At 35.7% G+C, this 21,079-nt stretch overlaps 1 protein-coding gene across 3 annotated transcripts in view; it reads left to right on the top strand.

Moving 5' to 3' along the window:
- Window positions 1-21,079, top strand: part of LOC113230360 (lachesin-like) — a 117,004-nt gene that overhangs the window by 29,972 nt on the left and 65,953 nt on the right. Inside the window, exon 1 of one of the 3 annotated variants that reach the window (XM_026464261.1) lies at window positions 17,147-17,190. The exons of the other annotated variants lie outside the window; for them this stretch is intronic. Within the exon in view, the coding sequence (XP_026320046.1) occupies window positions 17,175-17,190 (16 nt within the window). The 5' untranslated portion in view covers window positions 17,147-17,174. Of the gene's footprint in view, window positions 1-17,146; window positions 17,191-21,079 lie in introns of those variants that run through there. 3 annotated transcript variants of the gene reach the window in all.

The raw sequence follows: 21,079 nt of genomic DNA, 5'->3' as shown, positions 1-21,079 counted from the left end.
CTGTCAGTCGAACAAACGAAGACTAAAGCGTGATTGACGCTCTGTATACGATTTTAACGCCCTGTAAGTTCGGACACTTTTTAGCGCGGACCCGACGTCTATTTATTTGTAAGTCAGTGAGTAGAGTACATCATCTGCGATGTGAAAATTAAAGTACTTTCTACCAGAATGCCTAGATATTTAACACACCAAGCCTTTATACTAGGACAGTTGCAGATATAGTAGTCGGGGGAGCTACAGCAATGAGCAATGACACGATTGGTGTTTGGATCGGGTTGAGATGTTTAAATTGATAATGCTTAAGGTTAGTTTTTTGTAAGGTGTGTTATTTCAAAATGTCAAGTTACAATTAGGTTTTAATATAGTGTCTTAATAACTATTTAGATACTATATAAAAGCTTTATCAAAAGCTTTTGTTAAATTTAGGAAAATGCTAAAAGTTTTGCTTAGCAAAGTTTGTTACAATACAATTAGATAGTTCGTGTACAGCATCGTTGGTAGAAATATCTGAGCGGAAGCTAAATTGTGAATCAGACAAAAGGTTATGTTTGCAAATAATTAATTGGTTTTGAATTTAAGGGTTTTTTCAAAAATTTTACACTCTTTTGGTATAAATAGAAATAATAGGTCTACAATTGTCGACACAGATTCTGTACCCATTTTATAAATAGGAATAATCTGTACAAGTTTTGAAGGTAATACACTAGTTGAAAAACCCAATTTCGAGTAAAGATATTACAGCGTCTTTCCTAATCCCTTTAATAACGCGCCAGAGATACCGTTAAATCGGATAGCGCAGTCCTATTTTAGGATGCCATCAATGCCTCAATTTCAAGTTCATCTACATGAAGCAGAACTAAACTTTTTGAAGTGGGAATGCTATTAAAAAATAAGAGATCACAAGTGGAGGCAATTTTGCGGAGTAGTTTTTGCCCAATATTGGCAAAAAAGTAAAGTAAGTAATTAAAAGTGTTAATGGAATTTTTTGGATAGAGGTTAGATGACGATATATCAGTAAAAAAGAAGATGAATCGGATTTGGATGTGTATGTCATAATGTTTATAACTATGCCATATGTTTTTATTATTTTTACCTTTTTATATGCATTTCTTTTTTTCGTATTCGTTCTTCACCTATTTCTAAAAGGGCGGGCCAGTTATTTATGTAGAGTGTAGGTTTTTTAAGAATATCATGATTTGGATTTTTTTATTTTAAAGGCATAACATGTTTGTGACGGTGTGACCTCCTTACACCGTCATCTTACCTCTTTGTATCGCCTCTCTCCGCTTGTATCCTATCATTTTTTTATTTTACATGTATTTAAATTTTAAATTTGAATTGTTCCATCTTCCTTCACTTTCTCAATTTGTTTTCGTACCACGGTCACTCCCAATTCGACCGCCCCAACAGTCGGAGCTATTTCAAATTCCATCGCGAATAATCGCTAATTCTAGTTCTTTACTACGTTTGTAATCATTTAATAAGCTAAATCATGTGTAACAATCTATAAGTCTACAGCCTTCATGTACCTATATCTGTAATTCAGTTACTCGGCCCGTTTAGGGGTAAGTGCCTTGATAACAAAGTGTAGGGAGTGTTTTATACTGTTGTACCTGTTTATTTTACATTTACCTTTTTATTGTTACAGCCCTTTCTTTAAACTTAACTTCTTTAATAAATTTTGTGGACCGGAAGTTTCCCGTTTCGTTGCCGTGAACCTGTTCACGGCTAGTTAGGGTTACAACCCTTTCACTGGCGCCCGCCAGTAAGCCAGCACTATTGTAGGCCGATTTCGTGAGAAACTCCCTTGACCTTATGGTAGGGTACTTCTCTATTCTATGTATGCCTTAATTCTATTAGGGAATTAAGACTAGTGTACCTGGAAGTATGAAAAGTTTTCCTGAATGCTGTATGAATCCGAAATCGACCTATTGTATATTTCACATTGTAAATATCACCCACATGTTTGCTAAATTGATTGAGGATCACACACCCGATCCTCATTAGTTTAATTTAATTTAGTTTTTAGTTTAATTTAGTTAGTTTAGTTACATTAATTTAGTTTTAATACTTAAACCTTTTTTTTCGGTTCCTCCGTCTCTTATGAGCCCATCATAACCGTCCTTATTAATTATTTTCCTCAATAACATGTGACGAAGTCCTCTAGTTAACTTTACAACACACTTCCTTCCTTTACTTACACTTACGTAATCCCTTCTCTACCACTATTCTTACATTATTCTTTTTCCATTATCCTTCCTCTTTACCATTATACTTAAAAAAAATCCTAAATGTTTTTATTCTCCGGCCCCCCGGGTATTGTGACGGTGTGACCTCCTTACACCGTCATCTCACCTCTTTGTATCGCCTCTCTCCGCTTGTATCCTACCATTTTTTTTATTTTATATCTATTTAAATTTTAAATTTGTATTGTTCCATCTTTCTTCACTTTCTCATTTTGGTTTTCGTACCACGGTCCCTCCCAGGTCGACCGCCACAACAGTCGGAACTATTTCAAATTCCATCGCGAATAATTGCTAATTCTGGTTTTTTACTACGTTTGTAATCATTTAATAAGCTAAATCATGTGTAATAATTTATAAGTCTACAGCCTTCATGTACCTATATCTGTCATTCAGTTACTCGGCTCATTTAGGGGTAAGTGCCTTAATAATAAAGTGTAGGGAGTGTTTTATACTGTTGTACCTGTTTCTTTTACATTTACCTTTTTATTGTTACAGCTCTTTCTTTAAGCTTAACTTCTTTAATAAATTTTGTGGACCGGAAGTTTCCCGTTTCATTGCCGTGAACCTGTTCACGGCTAGTTAGGGTTACAATCCTTTCATGTTCATCTAAATAAACCCAATTCTTGGTTTGGTTGATCATTTTCTATTTGGGGTAAAGTTTGGAACAGGATTAGCAGCAACTGCACGCGTTATGGATTTAGTCAAATAGACAGTAGCTATATTTACATCCACCATATCGTGTAATGGACTAAAGTCAATACCGTTCTCATAATCTCGTAATCCTACTTTCTGGATATATGCATAATTTATATTTCTAAATGTTTTACAAGAGCTTATCTGTTACATGTATGGAGTAATAAAAGTATAACACCGTTATGTTCAGCGAAGGATGTTTGCTCGACATAATATAACAGGTTTACTTGGAAGTACATACATGATTCAGATAAGATGGATTTTGATTACAATACCGTAGCTGGTTTTCAAATCTAAGTAATCAGCAGGGGTGCTCCTCACTTATAACGAAAATTAAATAAATTAATTTCAAAACAAATACCGTTAATTTAATATAATTTTTATTTGGACCAATTTTACTTCCTATAATTCTTGTATGACATGAAATTCACATTTTATATATTTTTTATATATATAAAGCTCATTAGATAAGTTTTACTTTGTACAATATCAGTTTTCATAAATAATAAGTTTAAATCCGATTCGCCATGGTACTTGTCTGTTCAATACTAGGAGTGTAATTTAAAAGCCGGTGGTGCGGAGGGAGAGTTGTTTTCCTTAATATAGTTTACCATGCTGAATTTTCATTTTGACAAAATTATTATTGTTGGACACTGGATTCCTTAGTGGTTTCAATAAAACAGACGTACTTTACATAGGTCAAATCTTGGTTGCTCCATTCAGTAGGTTAGGTTAGAACATGAAAAAGCGGCATAAGCAGCACGAGCTAGGCGAGCGGAGCGAGTGCAGCGAGTGTAGCGAGCGTGACGCGGTAGCGAGTGCCAGAAACGAATTTGTTTACTTTTCCGAACATGTTTTCAGGCCAAATTATAATTAATATAATATTAGCATTAGGGGTATCGTTTTTCAGAAATAATCCTATTTCTAGATGAAATGAAATTGACATAAAATGCCGTAACGTTTATAATGTATGATCGTTGTTAAACATGAATGTTAGTGTAAGTGATCGTTATAAAAAATGAAATTATAGAATGTAAGTTTATATTAAACGTTCGTTATATGAAGTGAATTATTTCCTTTTGAAGTTTGGAGCAAAATAACAAAAGTGTCTACTTCTACTCATGATTCCAAAACATAAGTAGATCTTTGTGGTTTAGGATTAGCAATTTAATTTTGAGGTCTTATTAATTATCTTACTTACTTATTAACACTAACTACAAATAAAAGGGTTTTTTTTTAATTTGGCCTACGAACGTCGTTACACCATCACATTGAATGGATTGTTAACCACACTATAAATATTCTACACAATTTCTATTTCCTGAATCCAAGCTACAAACATTTTTTATTAAAAAATATTTCTATGTGTGATTTAATGATCTCACATAGAAATATTTAGTAGCAGTAGAGCACCTTGTGAAAGAGTTCGTCTAGGGTAGTACTGCCACCTTACATATTTCTACCGCCAAGCAGTAATGTCAGCATTACCGTGTTCCAGTTTTGAAGGGTAAAGGTGCTGGTGAAATTACAGGCACATGGAACTTGTCAACTTATGTCTCAGGGTGACGGGCGCAGTGGTGATACCCCTCTCTCTCTTCAATTTAAAGATCTTTACAATTTAAAGTTCTGGGCGGTTTTTTTTAAATCAATAGATTTCTGTATTTCCTGGTTTTGTAGTAACATGTTATTCATGCTGACATTACAGAATCAAATTTGGAATTTTGTTTGCATTGGAAGATTGTAAACAATTTGTTCATTTGGTTTAATATATTGCTCTCGGGTCGAAAACGTCGTCACAGAATTTACGCTTTTGTCTTCGAGTAAAATTAACCATATTCTCAGTACTCTTCCTTACCGAATATCAGAGTCGCAGAACTTTGATGAACAGTCAAGATGTTCGGTAATGATTCGCTCTACATTTTAGAAAGATAGTGCTGAATGGACACAGTGTAATATTTCGTTAAGAGTATAAGTAAGCAGAACCGCTGTTAGGTTAGGTTAGAGTCTCTGCTCTACAGGTAACATAGGCATGAGACGTCCAGTAGACATTTTATGCGATGGTGGCAAGATGACATGCAAGCACAATAGGTCGAAGTCACAACCAAAGTACCAGGTAAGTAAAATACACTAGGCAGTGTTTAGCAACGGCAGAACCAGTGAAGTGACGTTTAGTGCAGTTTAGTAGTGACGTATGGTGTTCAAAGCGATTCATATTAACATGGCTGTCCTCACGTACTTTATGACGTAAAATGATGACCGAGAGCAAAAGTAGTTTAGAGTTTTTGCACAAGCAATTATGATCGTAAGATTGCGTCACGCGCACGAAAATTCAGTGTCACTGCTAGGCTAGCAGGAGCTCGAGGTGAAAAGAAGGCATAAAGTAGCACGCATGCACGATTGGTTGATGCCACCCCCAGCAGATGTTGAGTAGGTGTTTAGCGACGGTAGAACTGGCCGACGATGTGATGTAGTTGTGACGTGCCGAGTAGAGAGCGAATCGTGGCAAGATGGTTGTGTTTACGTGCGCTGTGACGTAGAATGATGTCCGACAGCAATAGCACCTGTGGTGTGCGTCACACTTTGTTGTAGAGTCGGTGCGTGTGTTGCGGTGGATGTTGAACTAGGATGCTAGGAGTAACGAAGTATTTATTACGTGTACTCATAAGTCGACTGGTCTTTTACTTGTTTATGATAGTTTTTTTTGGAGAATTACATTGTGATGTTGCACAAAATGAAAATATTTGAGAAAAATACTGTATATTTCATTGTATAATATAACTTTTTTTTTATAAAAAAGCAACCTAAAAAGTTTGTGTAATTACATATATTTGCCGAGTTTTTTTGAAATCTGTTAACGGAAAATGAGCGGAATCCTATAATCCGGATCCTCTAATTTGCCACCCTTAGAGGTGGAATATTTTCTTCAAATTTGAATGAAACTACCACTGAGGTACCCCCTTTCCAAGAAAAAAGAAACATCGAAATCAGTTCCCAAACGTCGGAGTATTCGCGTAACACACACACACACACACACTCACACACACAATAACGCACAAACACACACACCAAGAATACAGAGTCGAATTGAGATGCTTCTCCTTTTTTGAAGTCGGATAAAAATATAAAGCCAGATACTTATCTACATTAGTCGCTCGTCTAGGGTGATCTTAAAATATACGTAATAAATAATTATGTTCCTATTACATTCCTTACATGGTACGACACATGTTTCCAATTACTTATTTGAAACTTGTATGTTGTCTAAAACAACTACAACGCGAACACAAATATTACTTTTATTTGCAAAACCAGAGTTATACATGGGCACGTCTAAACAGATTCACATCCGAGGGAGAGAACTTTAAAGTTTTATAAAAAAATGTCTATTTTGAAGAGCTTTCAATCCCAAAATGGGGAAAATAGGACTGACTTACGACCAGCTCGGTTCATGTGGGTTATCATGTAAAGGGGCTTACTTTACATACTCCAAAATTATAGGCTTTTTTATGTTTTTCACTTATTTGTTATTATGTGTAAAACTTCACAGCTCCTTTATCCTTGAAATAATTCACGCTGAAGTCTTTTCAAGACCTAATAAAGACAAAGTATTCTGTATTTAGTAATTAAGAATTCGTTATTATGTGAAATATGATGAAACGAAAGGCATGATCATGACATCGAGTACGAAACCCTACGGGGGTTAGGTACACGATATTTACTCGCACTAGACCTGTTACCGACGGTAAAAATCTAATTCCGTGAATTTTAAAATATAAAAATCAAAAACAAAACGTTGTATGTATGATGACGAAAGTAATATTATACCGAAAAATCTGAGCTTATGAGCATAATCATGTTGTGATGTATTCTACCAGAATCTTGATTAAATTCCAATTGGTATTACAAAAATTTTTCAGTGCACAAAAACATCAACAATGTCAGTTTGTACAGTTTGTAAACTGTAAATAGAACAAACATCTTGACAAGACTTCTAAGTCCAGAGAACGTGTAAACGAGTACAATAACAAGGCAAGTTGTTTAGTTTAGTGGTGTGGATGCGACTCGCGAGTGCGTCCGTAACGAATGTTTGCGGAACTTTTAGCGGTAATGCAACTTGTTGGGGTGTAGTCACACTGTCCCCGTCTCGACAAGAATTAAGGGAATACAACTGAGATTTTGCTTCAGATAAAGATAATGTGTACGATATGACATAAAATGGTTGGTGTTTTCTGTTCTCGCTAGGATACTTGATCTAGGTTGCGTTTGAATTACTATTCTGCCCTAACGTAATCGACATTTTTAGCGAAATTGAGTTATTAACATATCTGGGAACAACCTAACGAGTTCTACAATTCCCTCTAATCGGTTTTTTATGTTATTTTATTTCAGTTTTATTGTTAAGCAAAATTACCATAAATGAAAGAAAAAAACTTTAGGTGTGAATATATTGAATATTTATACTGCATGGATATACTAAATAAAATGTAAACGTGATTAAAAAGTTTTACTGAAGTACTACTATGTATGTCGATGTTCACAAACGATGTATAACATTGGGCAGTGTCAATAAGTAATATTTTTATTTTCAGGTAAATATTATTGGCTACCAACGAAAAACGAGAAGGTATTTATGACAATATTTATTCAAAATGCTTGTTCATCCGGCTATAATGAAGAAAATGTATTTTGTTTAATTTGCACCACCGCTTAACCAATAATATCTAACGGTCGGCCGGTCGGTAGCTACGGGCATTACTACGAGCCTACGTGCTACGAGATAGTATCAAACGAGGGAACGCTGTCCGTAGCTCGTAGCGGGCGTAGCACGTGCCGACGTGTCAGCTGCGCGTCGCAATTACAAGCCAAATGACGTACAACTAGCAATCTTGTTTGCCTGCACATTTCTGCGTGCATGGCACCGAAATTGCAATACGCCGTCAAATAGCCCCTCGTAAAACATAATTGGGCAACTATCAGAAAAAAACTGTACAAACGTTACCATCCAATCTCTTTCAATAAACAGTTGGGCAAATCTAAACATCGCCAAATCTGCTAAGAGGCCCATCTCGACGGTACGTGACTAAATCGAAAGGAATTTGTCCCAGTAAAGCCGCGGCCATTTCCTAACATTCGATAGACCAGATAGAGATAGTGGTCCCTTCAAACGAATAGCCCGGATAAACCCTTAAGACTCAAACTGTGATTTGCCGTTTCTCTTTTATACTTTTTACACTAAATATTTCGAGAATTATCAAATTTTTCGTTTGGTAATATTGAAGTGTTCTAGATTTTTAGAATAAATTTTTATAGAACGCTTTAACAATTTCCAATATGTTTTTCACCGTCAAATAAACGGGTCGTTACATCCAGGCAAGATGCGAAGTCATGTTAGCAAACAAACGCCTGAGAATCACGGAAATAATCGTTAGCCCAGCAGGTGCAGAGATGTTTCATGATTTAATTTGGGACTTAGGGATCTGCTCTATTGAATCTATTGAATCGTCCAATCTTTTCAACAGCAAGCATTCCTTGTGGACCAGCCGTATTCGCGTCGCGTTTTCTTTCCTAGCTTTTGTAATGTTGTTAAATCATTGTTTACATGACTTATTATAAATTATAAAATTGTAATGCAATTAAAAAGACAACGAAATAAAGTTTCCAAGAATAATAAAATCATTTCCGTTTGTAAGTTGTGAAGTGATCATCCGGGCCATATTATTTATCTGTGGTTTTCATTATCTATAGGTATCAGAAAACTGGTGGACAGACACTTAACAGCTTGTGGATTCACAAAAAAGCAATTAAAACCTAATAATTATTCGCAAATATTCGAATACGACTATGACTGCAAAGAGCTGGCGAGCAGACAGAACAAATGCACAAAAGCATGAGCACGGCTGAGTGGATCGCGAGCCGGCCAGTATAATGAATCGTTGTTTTATTTCGACATTCATATTAAATCACTTTATTAATTTTTCAAAGGCATATTTTGTAGTTTTGTGTTTGTTTTGTTGTTTGACGTAGAAAATTGGCACTTATTTTACACACACATGACTGAAACAGACAGACAAAACAATCGACTATCAAATCTGTGTACGAATGATTGGTCATGTGAATATTGCAGAATGAAAAACCATCAATATTTTACAAGCCATTGTCGTGCTCTCTTACAGCTTTTAAGTACATTTCTTTATACTTAATTGGGATAGGTCTAACGATATTTGCGAGAAAATATTAAAAGTAAATTAATTCTTCAATATCTAAATTTTATGTATAATTTTATCTTCGCCGATATAAAATACCCGTATCATAATGTTCAAAAAATGTTTATGTGTCTGTATTCCAGTAAACCACCTTTTGTTAAAGAAGTGAAATTAACACACTTGTTTAGATAAGTTTTAATTATATAAATTAAATTACAATCCCACGCTCTTGACCGCCATCTTTTGTTACATTATTCTTTTTTAAATAGATTTCCGGGTAGTGCTCCGAAGCTCTTTTTCTGTACTCGTAATAGAGGGCATTTTTATGTTATGCGAATGTCTGCATCCGTAGGCATCATACAAGGCGCGCTGCTACGTTTTATATATAGTTACCATACGTGTCTCATTATATTATGACTATAATAAGTTTTATAATTCATTTCATGAAAATTCACAGACTTATTAGGTTTGCCTCTGACGCCTCGGTATATAGTTAAGAAATACGCTAAACATTGTCAATTGCTGATCTTTCAACTTTTGTCAATGTTTGTGCACTTTCTTGAGGTACACCCTGGTCAATTTCCGCCGGAAGTAAGAAATGTTCGAAATTCAAATAAATAAGATGGCTGCCATACAAATTTCAAAGTTTCCTATCACGGAAACTATTAGAGATAGGTAGGAGATGTTCGAAGGAATGTCATAGAGATTAATAGTGGTCAACTACCTGGGTTAAAAAAAAAAACAAGATGGCGAATTCTATAGAAGCGTTCGTTGGCGGTAAGAAAAAATGCTCTGATCCCTTTGAAAATTGGCATGTATGGGTTTCTAGGAGTTTTACGCCATTTTTTAATATGGCCGCCATTCAATAACTAATAGAAATTTGCTCTAATTCAACTGAAAATCGATATGTGGGGGATCTCTATAGGTGTTTGATAATAATTTGCGGTCGAAATTTATTTTTCGCCTTTTTTCAATATGGCTGCCATACAAACTTTTTTAACGCCAGATAAAAATTTGCTCTTAATCGATTGAAAGTGGACATGTCGAGGTCTCTATGAGTGTTTAATAATAATTAACGGTCAAAATTTATTTTTCGCCAATTTTCAATTTGGCTGCCATACAAACTTTTTTGGCGGTAAATAAAATTTTCTTCTGATTCGACTGAAAATGACATGGCTTCAATCACAATTTGGTGTAAAAATTTTGTTTCTGCCGTTTTTCGATATAGCCGTAATTTTTTATGTAAATGGCTATTGAAAAAACTTGGTTTGCTCGGACTGAAAGTTGGCACGAAAAGATTTCTAAGATTGTTTGATAATAATTAGTGGTCAAAATACATTTTTGCAATTTTTAAATATGGGCGCCATTAAAGAGCTATTGCAATTTTTTTAAAACAAAGCCATAAGTGCCGAGGCCGGAGGCCGAGGTCCGCAGAGGGCGAAGCCCGAATCGTCCGCACGCCATTTAAATTAAATTACGTGTAAATTACGTGTACATAGGGCGCACTATATGTTTCCGGAACTGGCCACTTACATAAACAATATTTAAAAAGTAATTAGAACCTTTGAAAATGGAACTCTTTGGCTGTAGCATACAGTTTGTTTCATCAGACTGTCACTTGTTTTTACATTGTAGCGTCATTTTAGAAATTGGTTATCTACATCACCATGGATTTAACTCGTGAAATTTTTCGTAGTATGATTTTCTATGACTTTTAGTGTAATTTAACCGCTCAGCGGACCTTCGCTTGACTTCAAACTACTTTTGGCGATAAAGCACCATGCAAGACGACTATTTATATCTGATTTGCAGAATTTAAACGCGGTCGTGTGAATTTCTGTGACGAATTTTGTGATGGTCGCCTGTCCACTGCTGTGACAAAAACATCGATGCTGTGCGCCGTGTGATCAAAACAGACAGACTTGTGATATACCATGAGATTCGGGCGTCTTTAGGCATAGGCATGAGTCAAATACAATCAATACTACACAAACATTTGGGTGTAAAAAAGCTGTGCTCTCGGTGGATCCCACACAATTTGACTGAGGCTTAAAAAACGAATCGGATCACTTGGTGCAATGCCATGCTTACCATATTCTAAGAAGGGGCGTCAAATTTGGCGTGGGACATAGTAACAGGTGACTAAACATGGATTTATAGTTACGATCCCAAAACAAAGCAGCAATCGAACGTATGGGTCTATCGAGATGAGCCGAAATCAATCAAAGTGGCGCGCGTGCAAAGTGCCCCTTTTTTTTCATAAAACTGACGGACACGTGGCTACTGTTGCTTTGGATAATCGTTGTACCGTGAATAGTGATTCGTACGTATATTTGTTTGGCGAAAATTATTGACGATCTCCGTAAAAATAACCGTAAACGTTGTATAATCTTGCACCACCATAACGTCAGTTCTCACACGGCCAGACAGACAAATGAATTTTTGAAGGTGATTTGAGCCTTATGAGCCATCCCGCATACAGTCCCGACTTGGCACCTTGTGACTTTTATTTATTTCCAAAAATTAAGAATCAGTTACGCGGTCAACCATTTTCATCACCTGAAAAGGCTGTCGAAGAGTATGAAAAATATATTTCAGAGATTGTCACGGAGTAGTGGCATAAATGTTTTCAAAGACGGTTCATTCGTATGAAAATGTGCATTAACGCTGACGGAGAATATTTTGAGAAACAATAAATTCATTTCTGACCATTTAATTTTATAGTATTTTTTAGAATTTTTTTCTTATTCATTCCGGAAACTTATAGTGCGCCGCACGTAGGTACCTGCAAATTTGTAAGATTTTACCCTTTAATAAGTGATAGTAACGATCGTCAAAGATCGAGCAAACCTGTAGGCACCCTTAGGTCAAGCAGTGCACGATGTGAGGTGGGCCATCGTTTGAATCGTATCAATAACAACAATATAAAAACAACTATCATTATAACGATTTTGTTACAATAAATATTGTTTTACGTTAATCTGAGAAAGAATCAACTAAACATTCCAAACCATGCTTATTTGTCAGGTTACAATAAAAGAGACGCTGGCGTGATCTCTAGTCACATAAAAGGCAATGTTAGCGGAGGTGTGAGGCCGGACAGGCGGTCGCCCGACGCATACCAAGTGACCCCAGCTAATATCAGGGTGACTGCGTCAACTCACATACCTCTATCGCGCGCCTTTATTTCTTTTAACATCGCATCTGTTTTATCATTATCTTTTATTAATACTGAATATTAAGGCCACATCGAACGAACTTGTTGGTCGGAAAAATATGAAATAAATGCTGAAGGAATAAATGTAGTGAAATAGTTCATTAATTGCAAATCTATTCTTTTCTCATACTTACTTTGTTTTAATATAAGTAGATATGCTACATAAAGCTACACTTATGGGTAAGAGATAGGAGACTAATAAAATTTCGAAAATCTCGAGTATCTACCCAATATAATTCTACAGATGAATAACTATTTAAATTTGACAGTTATAATTTTGTTAATACAAAGATCGAACACTTGGAAAAAATCCGGCTGAATTCGAACCAACGTTCTCTAACAAACCGAGTCAGAAGCTATGTCAAGTAAGCCACACGGAACGAACTAGTGGACCTTACAAATTTTTCTATGTGCTTGTTGCAGATCTTTGTTTTGGTTTTTAATAACTTTTTGCCGTAGCGCCATCTGTGAGAAATCTATTCTTTTATTTCTTCTCTCAGCCAGGTACCTTTACAGCTACCAGCAGCTAACTCTTCGTTAGTCATGTTGTTTTAATTATTGTAATTAAATTTATTGAATGTTAGGATGTTTCACCACCATGATATTTAATAATTTTTTGTGAAATTACTCCAGTTATAATTTTATGTTTAACAGTTACGATTTTATGATTAATTATTATTACTGATATAACATAGCATATTCTAGCAGTCTCAATAATGAAGTGACAACATTTTTTTTAACAAAATATATTTAAAAATACTATCTACGGAACAAAACTACTGGTTTTATCATATCAAAATCTCTTGGTCATAGGTTTTGTCCTTTTCTTGCCCGTGGTACTACCAGCTGAATTACTAGTAGTTACACGGGCAATAATAATCCCCCGTATTACTACCGACAGGCCTAGTAGTATCACGGGTAATTGTTTATGTCCGTGGTACTACCACTAGTAATACGGGCAATAATACTTTCCCGTATAAAACAGACGAACCAAAAGAAAAACATACAATAAAAATGCATTTTAACTAGCAAATACAAACAACCTTTATTCTTATTTAGCCTTAGAACTAAGTCCAAACTCATGATATCACGATTTCGTTTAACTAAGGTACACGATTATTTTAAGGTGTACATTTTTACATTAAGATTCCGGAGCATATATTGAGATTATTATTTCTTGAGTTTAAAAACTACATTATAAATATTCTAAAATTTATATTACAAAATTGAAGACTTAGGGTCGTATTCCAGAACTCTACTCAATGCTCAAGTCAGGATTTGAGTACGGTTTAAAGCACTCGAAATCATACTCAAGTCCCTGCCATTAGGGTCGTATTTCCAGTGCTTGAAATCATACTCAGACCCTGACTTGAGTATTGAGTAGAGTTCTGGAAAACGACCCTGCGTGTTAGATAAAGATGTATGGAAAGAAGACATGACTCTAAATTCCACACAAATTCAATTCAAAGTGTGTTCCAGCATTTAAGTTTATTTGAAAAGAGCAACCCCTAGACTTTCTTGCTCGTTCTTCTCGGGGAAGTCAGTCAAGTCAGAAGAAGGAAGTCAGAAGTCCAAATTTATTTTACCTATGGAATAAATTATTTCTAACAAAAATAATTTCTTATGAAAATGCATGCCATAACACTGTTTACAAGCACGTGTGATGAAAACAATCTTTAAGGGCATTTCTCCTAGAAGGGCTAAATTCTCTGACTTCAGTGGTCGAATTTTTTTTCTTAATTTCTGGAAAAACATTGAGCGGGAAGGAAAACGAACTCAAACTTACATAACATTCCGTTATTTGGGCAACTGGATTCTTAACAGTTAATGACATATTTATTCCACCGAATTCAGCTACCACCGAAATCAGGATAATTTAACAAAAGCCATAATATTTGTATAAAATATTATGAAAAAGGCAATAAAAATATTCAATATAGATTATTCAAAATAAAAAAATATTCAATATGGAAACATTTACTAATATGACTAACTATTAAATCAATCTTTATAAACTAAAATTTATTTATATATCGACCAGGACATTCCAGGAATTTCACCTTATGACTATTAATTAAAATTAGTTTTCAGTTTGGCTATTCAGCCTTTTTTCAATAGCACAAAGTATTTCCGTAGCTCTTTAAAAAAAAATTACAACGCAATCTATGGCTACAAAAGCAATTAGTTTTTTGGAACTTGCGCGATTAATATCTTTCATTACTTTTTATGCATGACGAGGTAATTCATGCAACTTCAAAATCTTTCCTTCCGCTTTTTCTGCGCACACCTGTCTGTCTTTTTTTTAAACCTTTCATATATAATTGGATCGCTTTTTATCTTTGCTTTACTAGCACGTCCCTTCATCTGCTTGATCTCTTTGATTTTTTCATTTGATTTTCCTTATTTATTTTCGGTGGGAAGAATGTATTAATGTAAAATTGTGAAAATCAATCATATTAACCAAACCGTATAGGTAAAAAGCGTATATGTTAAAGTAAAAAATAATTTATTCCATAGGTAAAATAAATTTACACACGAAAAATGTAATATTTAAGCTACTGCACATTCATTATGCTGACTTCCCTGAGAAGAACGAGAAAGAAACTCTAGGGGTTGCTCTTTTCAAATAAACTTAAATGCTTTGGAACACTTTGAATTGAATTTGTGCAAACAAAGGATTTTTTCATATCAAATAGAATTTAATCAATTTGCCTGGTAATTTTCCCCATAATGTTACTTATCCTGATTTCGTCTCTTTATTATGAGGAAGCGTTATTAAATAGTACTAACTCATAAATAACAAATTTTGTAATAACGAAGCACAATGATTTGCACTTTGGACATGGATGTGAAGGTCAATTTACTGTGGAACCAATTTCGTAATTGAACTTTTTTAAATTAGTTCTGCTCTGGGTGTTCTGGGGATTACCCAGAGGCATTAGCCTCAAAGGGAATGTCGTTGCTCTGGTATATATAGTATTGAGGATTACCTACTTTGAGACCAGGTAATTGGTTTGGCACACTATTGTTATTGTTATTTTTATTACTATAAAGAATTTCTGTTGGTATAAAACTCGTATTCAGTAAAAAAAAAAATTAATTTATAAAATACATACGAGGATATATTTTTTTAAATGTTGTTCACTCAATTCACATTACAGCTATTATAATAAGTAGAGCGAGACAAATAGGATGTTCTTTTTATGATACAAAGTGATGGGACTAACAAGTGAGAAGAAACAAAACGTTCGTGAAAAATGGATCAAATCAGTTATCTCATAGACTGTGGCGGGTATCAGTGTGATGTAGTCGCAAGGTGCGTATTGACAGACCAGCGCAGTAATAACACGGGCTATTGCAGCCGGTGATTCACTGTCTCGACATATGTAATAGCTACGTAACCTATATTTTATACTGCAAACGGATATTCAGGTTCACTATAAACTTTTTCATCACATCCAAACTAATATTATATACGCGAAAGTAGCGTTTACAAAGTTACGTTTGTATACAAGAACAGCTGAACCAATTTTGATGAATTTTTGTATAGAGATAGGTGGGATCTAGGAGAAGGATATACTAGCTACTTTTTGTCACAAAAATAAATCTTAAAGGGGGTGAAATAGGGGTTGAAAATTAGTATAATATGGTTGGCTACTCAAAGTACTTATTCTACTCAGACGAGTCGCGGGCACTAGCTAATAATTTAATAATTATATTTATTAATACAAAGATCGAACACTCAGAAAAAAATCTAAAACCAAACCAAATACAAATTAAAAAACCAAATACAAGGATACAACGCAAGCATATAGAAAAATTCGTAAGGTCTGCAGGTTCATTCCGTGGCTTAGTTGGTATAGCATCTGGCACGGTACGCTAGAAGACGTCGGTTTGAATCCGGCCGGATCGAAGGATTTTTTTCTGAGTAATTATAACAAACTAGTGGAATAATTTCACATAAAAATAATTGAATATCAATACAATAAAAATTTAAATTTAATCATTGTTTGACGTTGAGTTCGATAAATAACTGATGCTATTGGTATTCGGAAATACGAGAATAAAAAAAATCCACGCTGAATGTTTGAATGAATTGAATCTAAATGAATAATTTCTTAAGTTCCTTTTACATTTTTTTGTTAATTCTTTTTTTTTTTTCATTACGTTTTAGCTTGTTCATAGTATCTGCAATATGGTAAAGATGTACGAGTAATATGTATGAAGCCATAATCAAGTTTCATGTCACCAACGGGATTGGATTCGGCAATATGATTTGCTGATATTATAATGTGTTTGGTTATTCAAATTGCGTTATTACAATTCAATGCATCCGATTCACATACTGCAAACGTGTTGCGATTTGTAGACCACATATTCAATGTTTAGATAGCTTTGTTGAGATTTCATGTTACAGTTATGAATTACCATTTCCAAAAAAGTCAAGAAGACAAATAGAAGTAAATTTGTATTTTCGGAGTTCCTTGAAACCTATTCATTAAAAAAGATCGTTAGATGAAAGTACCTTTTAATCCAAAACACACGCAACTTTATCGGTTTTGCAATGTAAGTAAGGTTTTAATCCCACAGAGAATAAGCGCGTGTAACTTTTTCGTTTCTTTATCGTTCCGTTGAAATCGTACTTCTTTGTGAGTAATCCTTCCACGTCCCAGCGATGTCGCCGACGAAGATAGAGCACGATCTTCACAAATAATGTCACATGCGATTCGTTTCAGCCAACGTGACTCGCATGGCCGCGGCTGCCCGTCGTGCCGTGCATAATGGGATAAATATGCTGCGGTTATATGCCCACACATGGCTCTCAAATTAAGTGAGTACTATTTGCTGCACGCCGTGAAGTTTCTTACCCGCTTGATTAACCGGATTGTATTTATCCGGGTGTATGTACATATTGTATAGGTGTACGCTACGTAGCAGTTTACCAAGTGCGAGGAAGCTGTTTACCCGCCATGTGAACCGACTTAGCGCGGCAGTGGCGTTGCGTCGTCTGCATATAAAATTAACGACAATGAACAGACACATTTTATATGCGTTCTGATTTAAAGCCTCAATTTAAGATGAAACTTTTAATAGAAAATTGTAGCAAAAGCGTGATAACGATATAAAGGTCTCTATTTTGAAAAAAATGGTAGGCCTCACTTTAGCATTTGTCATATATTGTTGTGATGATATTGAAATAAATACGAACCACGGTGGTTGGTTGACGTGTTGTTGTTCCTGTACATATCAGTTTTTTTACGCTTAACGCTGAGATTTGAGCAAAAAAATTCGAAATCGCGTAAAACATTTCAGCTGAGCAAAGGTAAATTTCTGTTTAAAAATCCTTATGCTAATACGTGGAGAAAAAAGTGTGATTCAAGAAACGTCTCAAGTAAAATATGTAATTTGAGATAAAGCGGCATCCCATTCCAGATAAGACGCAGCACGACCCACGTCGAGAGCCATCCGACTCGTTACGAGCCGCCTGAAGCGAGGTGTGATACAAAATCATCAATCTTACCCGAGATTGTACTATTAAATGCCTCTTCGCTCTTTTCCCTCGAACTCCAAACCAGAAACAAATGTAAAAAGTTGTGTGATAAGTTCAATTTGAATTTGTAAAGCCCCTTTCAGCGTTTCTCGCCTGTTTATCTCGGCGAGGAAGGAACGGAAAATACAAAAGTAAGAGATAGGAAATGAAGAGGCGGAAAAAAGTGTCGGGTGCGGAACAAACGCGGGAAAGTTGGCGTTATCCGGGGGACAAGTTAAATCGCAATTTATTAGGGCGTGTTGAGGGCTTAACGCCTCCGACGGCATACCGACCGGTGCGAACACTCGCACCCATGCTAGACATCGCCGTCGCCACCTTCGACTCCAGCTTATTTTATACGCTGATACGCTACGCAAGGCAATGAACTTAATTAGTTTCCAACATAGACAAGAAACCATAAGCACGCGAGTGTAAAATGGAATTATTTGTCAAGACATACGTATAAAGTAAACTACTCACGGGTAAAATATCAATCCACCTCGCATACAATATTTCAGCAAAAGTTCACCCTAGACAGACTAGTTAAATGGATGCATGGAGTGCGGCTCCGTCATTTGTTTAGTATGAAGTGGCGCCCGCGGCGCGTCAACAGCCGCCGGCTACCGCCCGCCAATGTTGTTTCAAGCCTCTCGAAAATTATATGAACGTCTGTAACAAATTACTGCACGAAACTGTCGCAAGTGTCGATGTTTGTTTACTTGTGATAACAAAAACAAAGTACAGTTAGTACAACTGGGAAATAATTGAAATTTAACAGAGATACTCTCTAAAGAGCTGGTCAATGATTGATCGTATTAGATTATATACTTCGCTGGTTTCAAAAGCTAGAGACTTGATATAACAAGTTAGTTCAATAGATAAAGGGAAGTAGGTTAACGTCGGTCGTGCACTTGCACCTGTGCGGTGGCCGGGAACGTGCTTATGGCGCGGTTGTTCTATCGCGCATCTCCAGCCACAAACAAATCTCGGCCGACCCAATGTTTACTTTCTGCGAGGGGACGCTGGTGCTTTCTCTTTCCCACCCTGTACTTTTAGAGCTTTAAAAGCAACTGGAATCTAATATAGTAAAAGAGTGAATTTCGGTTTTCGTTATGATTTGGTTTAATTAATGTGGACGGTTTACGTACGTGGTTATACAATTTTTATTGTTCTTTACCACAGGTTCTAAATCAGTGGAAGCTGTGCATATTACAAAATGCCTTATTATTTATTACATTATTTGACAATATTAGGAGCAGATACAATTGTCTTCAAAATTATTTATGCAAAAAGGTGTACGACGAAGTGTTCCTGAAATCCTTGTCCTACACTTTTAAATCTTTTTGTACGTCGGCTAATTGTGGCAGGGACTAATCGGATCCGCTTCCGTGTGCAGATTCCATTATCCGCAGGATCGTGTCTGTCCCATACATATTCATACGAGCACCGACGACACTCGCGCCTGCACGATTAAATCAATGTCGTTCTGCACTCCTTTTTATCATATTTTCATCTGATATAGTATTTGACTGGAAAGAAGAGAGAATCGTAAAATTGCATCCACGGCCATACGAGGCATTTTGACAGAAATATCTCGAAATACCATTTTGAGCTGCAAATGACCATGTTGCGACGACAGTTAGCACTCCAATACTATTACTGAAGTACATCTACTAACGCAAACAGAGTCTAAATATATTCATCTATCAAGTAGGTACCATCTCCACTTCGTCGCCACTTCTGCTCGGAAGTTGTGAAACAAACTTTTTAATTAGTCTGCGAGGACAAACAAGCTGTGTCTTCCTAGTTGGTCCGATACATATGTTGCTACTTATCGTTCTCCAGATAGAATAACTTCCTCTTGACTTAGAAGATTTATTGGTTTTGAAATGGATAATTTATTTCATTAATTATGAGATGTACTTATGGGGAATCGTATATATTAATCGTACGTGAACAGCCGCAGTTGCTACGAGATGGAATCTAATAATATTGCAGACAATTGTTTGTACAGCAGAGAAATACTCTAATGAATAGTCAACATAAACCAACGTATTATTTTAATAGTTGTTGTAATAGTTCGTCTTATCAAAATAAAACTCAATGTGTGCAATAGATTTTTATACTTAGATTTATTAAATAATTCTATCAATAGAGGTAGAGTCTGATTGCGTGTTAGAAGGACTACATACTGATTTCAAATGTTGTTCAGCAATTTCACAACTTGAAGGAAAAAACCCAATCATTCTATTAATTTCGGTGGTAGTCATCCTGACATCGCATTAATACTTTACAGCCCTCTTAAACGGTAATGAAGCGCTAAGTGAAAATTAATTATTAACGTTGTAGTGTTAATTTGCAAAAGTGTCGGTGCGCGGTGAAAGCATCACAACGACGAGCGGCGGCGGTGGCGGCGGCGGCTCGACTCCCTGGCGCCGCAATTACAAGCCTCCGTAAATCATAAACATCAACCCTCCATTTAATCCAAATAGTCCGTCGTTAGCCGTGCAGCCTGCCGTCTAATTTGTCTCCTGTAACTGGAGATTAATTTATTAACATTAATTACATGACAATAGTTATTACGGTGGGTTGTGATACCCACTATTATAACTTATTTGTCTTGTAAACATCGCATTATGATACGACGACGTCGTTTAATATTTTTAAACAAATTACACTTATGTACAAGGATTTCCGAAAGAAATTTCACATGATAAGATAGAAGACAGAGCAAATCTGTACATAATGTGGATTGCATGTGAGTGGCAGTAATAATATTAGAAGCACCACAGAGTCTCTTCAGTTTCCTATTTTATTAATTTTGTTTGGCAATATGTTGCACCCGTTTCCTAAACTATAGCCGCCGCGCTGTAACCGAATGGAGCATAAGTTTTTATGGGGGTTTTTGTTTCGAGTGCTTCTAATATAAGTTTACCTGTTTGGCCGCTCCGTAACCTCATCAAAATTTCAGATAAGCGACGTATATATTCTATGCAAACAGCACGAGTGACACTTATATTTTATTACGATCTCCAATATAAAGAATTCTTTGTGAATATGTAAAACGATATTGACTGAACTTTTTAAAGCATTTATATTGCCTCGTTTTGGTATTTCATTTTTGATAAAATTGTATGGTCTTCGCATAAAATATGATCTTTAGTCTGCTGTATTAGAACTGCCTCCGTGG

The sequence above is a fragment of the Hyposmocoma kahamanoa genome, unplaced genomic scaffold (assembly GCF_003589595.1).
Source record: "Hyposmocoma kahamanoa isolate Upper Pololo Valley unplaced genomic scaffold, ASM358959v1 63, whole genome shotgun sequence".
In the NCBI taxonomy this organism is placed as follows: Eukaryota; Metazoa; Arthropoda; class Insecta; order Lepidoptera; family Cosmopterigidae; genus Hyposmocoma; species Hyposmocoma kahamanoa.
The sequence above is the reverse complement of the archived record's forward strand: the minus strand, read 5'-3'. Positions and strand labels throughout refer to the sequence as shown.